The 7,371-nt window shown below is 34.3% G+C and overlaps 1 protein-coding gene across 1 annotated transcript; it reads right to left on the reverse strand.

The window, feature by feature from the left end:
- Nucleotides 1–136: 136 nt before the first annotated feature.
- On the reverse strand, nucleotides 137–3,769 carry LOC112727067 (uncharacterized). Its single transcript, XM_025776670.2, has 5 exons — nucleotides 3,499–3,769; nucleotides 2,798–2,946; nucleotides 2,553–2,710; nucleotides 1,742–1,808; nucleotides 137–664 (listed from the first exon to the last, which is right to left on the reverse strand). Exons 2-5 carry the CDS (start codon nucleotides 2,927–2,929, stop codon nucleotides 566–568), a joined length of 456 nt encoding a protein of 151 aa, XP_025632455.1. The 5' UTR covers nucleotides 2,930–2,946; nucleotides 3,499–3,769; the 3' UTR covers nucleotides 137–565.
- Between the last annotated feature and the right edge of the window lie 3,602 nt (nucleotides 3,770–7,371).

A 7,371-nucleotide genomic window follows, 5' to 3' on the forward strand; every position in this document is an offset into this window, starting at 1 on the left:
AATAGCCAATAATAATTTTAAAAAATAAAAAAAAATCTAAATAAAATTTTTATTCAATTTTTTGTGTGTATTTTTTAAATAATTATTTAAATATTTCTATAAAATTTTGGATCAAATGTATACACAGTTTCTCAGATACAAAAATGATTGTCACATTTTCTAAATAATTTGAGAGCAATTCTTGTCGATAACAAAATTCCGAGACATTTTCGTCAACACAGATAATTTGAGTGCAACTTTTGTGGTTTACCCTAACAAAGTTTAGGAGTCTGCAAGTGCAACTACCTTTTGTTGCCACATCATTCTTTCACTCTGCCCTACTTTCCTATGTGATGGCAACTTAGACATGGTAGCCAACTAACCATGGCCATTGTAGTCCCCCAAGAAGAAACCTATGTCTTATTTTTATCAGACACTTATAAATGGTTCGACACTTGTTCTTGTCATATTCCAGTCTTGTGAATGAATAAAAAGGATATAGAAGGGGACTAGTACACTCTGAAAACTAGTAGTATAATATGCAAATCCCAAGTATATACAACAGGTAACTGGTATTCACTTTCATTCAGACATCTTTGTACAATAACTGGTATTTTGGAATTCTTTCAGGTGGGAGAGGGCAATTCACAATAAGCTTCCCTTTCATTGCTCCTCTAAATATTGCCTGCAGTAATGTTCATCACCATTTCATCAAATAATGAAAAGGTCATACATGGTAAATAGCTGGAAGCACACATTTTCAAGTAGAAGCTAATCTAGCATCCAATCAATGTACTACTTCATAGAAGGCAAGAGAGAAAAAAAAATGCAACTCAAATTAGGATTGTAATGCAAAATTGGATTCTACAGTGATCAAAGGGAAATGGAAGGAGAATATCCTAAGGAGTTTTTCATAACTCACCTATTTAAATTCCTTTGCCCCTTATTTGGTTTCCCACTATATCCCCCAACCTGACAGACCAAGGACTAATCCGTCACGGATCAAACCTTGGTCAATGCGTTGTTGCATGCACAAGGCGGGATTCAAACCCCTGACATTTGCTTAAGCGAACTAGTGAGCTAACTACTAGACCAACCCAACTTGGTTTCCCTTGACCCTTATTTAACTAAGTTTGCACCCCCTAATTGAGCCTATTGGACTAGAATCATACCATTGTACAATTATTTATCTTCATGGCAAGAGAGATAAGACAAGAAAAATAGATGAAAAACATCTAATACTCAACATCAGTTTTGCACAAGCTAAGCTTAATACTAGTTTAAAGCTCAGAGAAACCACTTATTTTTTCAGAAACAAGTTTTGAAGTACCACGCCCTTCCAATCCTAATTTTTGTTTATAAAAGGTAAGGGGAAGGTGGTAGAGACATGTTCACAAATCACAAGTGGTTATGTTACTTAAGGCAATGGCATCCTATGTTATTCTCAATAACATATCAATATCTACAAGACAAAGATCACTTCTCAATTGAAAGACCTCAAATAGCCTTTGGACAGAATATTAATGAAGTTTAAAATGGCAAGAATTAAGAGAGAGAGAGAGAGAGAGAGAGAGAGAGGCATGTAAACAATGATAAACACTAGATATCTTACTATGTCTTTTTCTGCATATGAACCGACCATTTGTTACTACTTTAACAATAATCAGTAAATGTCAATGATAAACGACTGGCATTTGAAACGATTTACAATCATTTTAATCAGATCCAAGATTCGCATAAACAAGGATATGTAAGTATGTACCTCTACAACATCAATGAAATCTTGCTTTCTGTGAAAAGCGCCAATCCACTTAGTGTGATCTGCAGTCCTATATGTAACAGAACAAAATGTCAAAATCTTAACCACAAAATTTCTTGATACAAATCCAAAGAATTGAGGGGGGGGGGGGGGGGGAAAGCCTCTTCTACAATACTGAAAATCTGAAATGACGAAATCATAAACGCTATATTACTTCTGGAACTCTAAGTAAACTTTCATAGAATAAGAGGCTAGAGAATACAAAGAAGTAGTAGTATGCCTTGACACCAAATATTGCACTTAAGAAGCAGACATTTAATTGTACTCCAAAGATAATATAAAATTTCCTTAGAAACAGGCATATATGAGGCACCTGAAGAGAACATATCATTTCCAAATTTCAAACTTCCAATCAGCTTCTCAATTCTCAGTTTATCATTCACAGCAAGTTATTTGTTAAAAGGATATATTGATCATACATTACATACCAGCAAAATAGCCCCGAAAAGAATGATGAAAAAAAAAAAAATTCTAATCCGACAATTACCAATGCACATAACAAATCAATCAGTCTAGTTCACAGCATTTATAAATTATTTTTGGCAGGTTTAAACTGAAAAAATATGGGTTAAGATACTTTCCAATGGATACATAAGTCATAATCATAAGTAAATCATGTAACACAACACAATCATAATCAGATGAAGCAACAAACAATTGAAGAAACATGCAACACAAAAGTGTAAAAACTCAAACCAAAACAAAGAAGTAAACTACTGAATCAAATCATATTATAAAAAAGTTAGCAGCATACCCAGAATCCATTTTCATGTGATGGGCATTGAAGAAGAACACCGTGGAAGGAATCAAAGAAATGTCAAAATACTTGACATAAACCTGAACATCCTCCGAGTCAACATCAACCAGTGCTACTGTTGCGAATTTGGACACATCCCTCACAGCTTTAGAAAGCTGCATCAAACAAACCAAAAGAGTTAAATACCAAAATATAATCAAATATATAGAATTGGAAAGTGTAAAAAAGAGAAGCATACTAACAATTTGATCAAGTTGGAGACAGACAGAATCGGAGGCACGACCGAAGCGGAGGACAAGAACCTTGTCGATGGTGTCTCTGATGATGGAATCAACCTCGTGCTTCTTTAACAATGTTGTTAAGAGGTAACTCATTCTCCTTCATCCCAATTCTAGTTTTGGAACATCAAACCAAACAAAATCAAAACCCCAAATTAAAAGTTCAATAAGAGATGAGGCAAAGCTCATGAATCCAAAGGTATGACTGTCAGCCCGTAGTTCAACCATGGTTAGATCAGAATAACCGTTTTATAATAAATATAATTATAATTAAAAAATATCACTATATTGTAATTTAAATATTAAAATTACACAAATTGAAAGTATGACATGAACCAAAGTTATAATTATAGAAAAGCATACATAAGTTGGCGGAAACAAAGTTCTGAAGCATATAAAAATATTCTTTTGTTTTTTTTTTTTTTCATGCTTATACACTCACAGAGATCCATACTAGGATGGTGATGTTCATGTCAAAACACAAGAACAAGAACCAGCAGTACAAACCAAAAAAACCAGAAACACATCAGGGCCTAAGAACATGTATGCTACACCAACCCGATAGATAAGCATTAAGATCAAGTAAACAAAAATATTTAAACCCCATTGTTCAATTAGAAGCAACAATTTTCAAATTTATCAAACGAAACATAAAATCGACTCACATATATATCAACCGGAAAAAGTGAATGGCGAACGCACGGCGGTTGGGGGAAAAGAATGACAGAATAGTGGCTGGCTACCTGGAGAAGAGAGGTAGAGAGAAGAAAGATAAAAGGGTTCTTGTCCTATCATTAGAAATACCCCTCTTCTAAACGGCGTCGTGTTTGCAGGTTTTAGAAGACCAGCCGGATCCTAATTCGGTTCAAAAGACCGACTCTCAGCTGGTTTTCCGCCTCAATTCCTGTCATAGCTGCGAGAATCGAATTGGTGATCAAACCGATCACACTGCTGATTTATTGATTTAATTGGTAGATAAATTGAATTGATAAAATCGATCTTATCTAAAATAATTAAATTTTAAATTCGCCAAAGAGTAATAGCTCAAATGGCATAGTTTTTCCATACTCAATTAAGAGGTTGTGGGTTCGAGTCTCATATCTTTGATAAAAAAAAATTAAGTTTTAAATTATAAACATAACTAATATAAAATTAGTTAATATTATTACAATAATATCTTAATTTGAGATGATAAAAATAACAATCCATAAAATATATTAAATTATATATAATTTTTTTTCATAATAAATAATTTTTATTTTATTTTTATATTAAATTGATTATTTTTTTATTTTAAAAATTTATTAATTAATTTATACCTATTACATTATATTATTCATGTGTAAATAACCATGTAATTTATTTATCTAAAATTATTAGTCCAATTGAAATTGATAAATAAAAATTATTGTTTATGGTCTCTACAAAACAAAGGTTTCATTTTTAAAATTTATTTTTTTTAAAAGATGAAATAATTAAACAAGTCCAACCATATCTAATAAAAAAATAACAATATCTGTTGGTCTGACAAAAAAAAGGGGTCCAATTTGATCAAATTTTTTTTGAGTGTGGGTTCGAATCCCACCTCAGCCGAACTGATTTTTGATTCGATCGATCTGACCGATCAATTCGGCCCAATTTTCAAATATCACTTATATTTTTATTAAAAATATTAATAAAATACTATTTTATTAATGTGCGGATTAAATTGATATTCGTAATTTTCGAATTGGATTCAGATAAATACTGCGAATATATAGATCAAATCCGATCCATGAGTATTATCTAGAATAGCCATTGGTTTTCGGTTCAATTGATCTGACCGACCAATTTGGCCCAATTTTTAAATATTGAACTTGAGACTTTCAATTTATTTTAAAAATTCGACTTTGATATTAAATTAACTAGAAATAAATTAGGTTAAACCGGTCAACATGTATACAATTAAGCGCAATTTAGTGGTTGCTGCAGAATTTTCTAGTTTTCTGGTTCTGTCGTATCAATTTCCGGTCACTAGAACTTTTGATTTATTTGACATTTTGAGTTGTTTCTAAAAATATTTTAAAGATCTGTTAGCCTATTTTAAGTGAGTACAAATTTTATATCCATAGCTATTTTGTAGAGTTAGTTATGTCTCTTGGAAGTTAGGTTATTTGTCGGAAATTTCAAACCAATTTAAAGAAACAGGGTAGCACTTCCAATTGTCATTTACTTAACCAAACGAGGTGCTATAGACCTAAAACTTGTTTGTCCTAAAACTTAGGAGTTTTGAGTGTATCCTTACTAAAATCTGGAAGTAACGGATTAGAATTGTATATATCATAAAATTTTCAAAAACAGAGTTGCTTTCTGTATTTTTCTGAATCTTCTTAGGTGCAACAGCAGATTTTTATTAAGTTTGTTATCAAATCCAATTCTAATCCAAATACGGTAAAAATTTGATTTCGATCCAGAGGGTATATCCATATTTGGCAGTATACATGACCTTAGTTAAATGAAAAGATAATGGTAGACTTTTTCCAAAAAAATTAATGTTAAATGGTGATGCGGAGGGTTGTGTAATTAAATGGCGATGCGGAGGTACGTATAATAAAGTGGCAATGCAGAGGTACGAGTATGTAATTGATGATGTGGAGGTATAATGAAAAGAAAAGAAAATGAAAAACAATGAATGAAACAAAAAGTTGAGAATTATATATTGAATGGGCTGCGCCGAATTGCTAATGCGAAAGTGCCCGCCTAACTGATAGCTTAAGGTTACTAATGCGGGAATGTTCGCCTAACTGATAGCCTGTTTCTTACTGTGATGCCAAGATATCCTAACTAACATGGGTTCGCCCATGATGATAATTGTGCCTGACTGACACGGTAAAGAAACCATATTCGGGGTTCGCCCTGAGTAACGTCAGGTTGCAGGTAGATAATCGACGCATGAGCTCATGGCCTGCACTAGAAACAGGCATGCATCATCTTATTTGCGAACATGAACTTTCTGTGAATTATTTATTGCCATTTCTTAATTGTTTATACTATTTACTTGTTGTATGTATATTGGTGCCCTGTGTTTCTGTGTTTGTTCTTTTTCTGTTTCATGACAACTTAGACATAAAGACCTTAGGTTTCCTTTTTATCTTGCTGAGAACTCTAGGTTCTCAGCCTTCTTTTCCTTCTTCCCCCTCCCCAGATGGGGTTGGCAGAGGAGTTCTATGAGTTTCGTCTTATTCTGACCTATGAGGACCCGACGCGGGACGGAGTCTTCAAATGGAGCATGCTGTGGACCTGCATTTACGTTTCCCACGAGCCTGAGTTTCACATTTCTGCAGCGCCCTTTTTTGACTTTGGCATGCCGTATGCGTTCACGTTATCTGAGTTACACCTAGTTGGAGATTAGTCCCCTTCTTCTCACCCTCTTTTCTTGGTAGGACCACACCACGATATCCCTCTCCTGGATTCTTCGCACGCATATGAGACCAACTTGGACCTTGCGCAGCACCTTCTTATTTCTGTACCTCAGACTGAGCCCATGGAGTCCGACGACCTTCTGGAGTTCGTGGTAGCAGCCATGGAGGCCAACCCTTTGGATGATTTTTCCGTCTGGAATGATGAGTCGGAGGAGAACTTGGAGTCCAACGAGGAACCTCCTCCCGAGGGATTTTGGGCCGCCTTCCAGGAGGATGTTTAGAGGTCACTCCAGAGTTAGACACAGCGGATCTTCTACTCCCTTTTGATGATCAGTAGTATTACTTTTTTCTCACTTTTGTAGTACTTTTAGAGGGGTAGGACCTCTTAGTAGTTCGGTTCCAGTTTAAGAAACCCGTGTGAGGGTTGGGACTGACTTCCTCTTTTGTATTTGTATATATAACTTGGTGTAGTACTTGATGAAGAGAATTTTGTATGGTTTAGAATTTCACAAATGAAATATCGTTGCAAGTATAGTTCTAAACCAACAAACAATTCTTTCATGCAAAAATTTGTTTGTCACAAGTACAAACCCCAATAAAAATAACCGAAGTATTCAAACCTCGGGTCGTCTCTCAAAGAAATTGCAGGGAAGTGTTCTTGTTATTGGTTATGGGACGCATATTTTGGGGTTTTGAATAAGAGACATGAAAGATAAATTGCAAGAAAGCAAATAAAGCTCAAATAGTAAAAAGGTCTTGGCAAGTGTTGATGGTTAAGGATCTATATCCTTGTCACTAACCACAACATGATAATTGTAAGGATCAATCCCATTAAGTCATCCTCTAACGAATGGAGGAAAGTCAAATGAGCTACATCTATCCTAATCCATAAGCCCTAGCCACTCACTAATTAACTTAGTGAAAGCTAGAGTCAATGGATACCAATTATCAACACTTGGACATTAGCAACTCAAGTTCACCTAAGTTACCATCCCAAGCTAAGAACACAAAAATCTACTCTAACATCCTTCCAAACATTTTGTCAAACACTTGGAAGGCATAAAAGGAAGATAAAATAAAATTGCAAGATATGTAAATCTACAACTACTAATTGCAAGGAAATTAACAACAACAACT

The sequence above is a fragment of the Arachis hypogaea genome, chromosome 12 (assembly GCF_003086295.3).
Source record: "Arachis hypogaea cultivar Tifrunner chromosome 12, arahy.Tifrunner.gnm2.J5K5, whole genome shotgun sequence".
In the NCBI taxonomy this organism is placed as follows: Eukaryota; Viridiplantae; Streptophyta; class Magnoliopsida; order Fabales; family Fabaceae; genus Arachis; species Arachis hypogaea.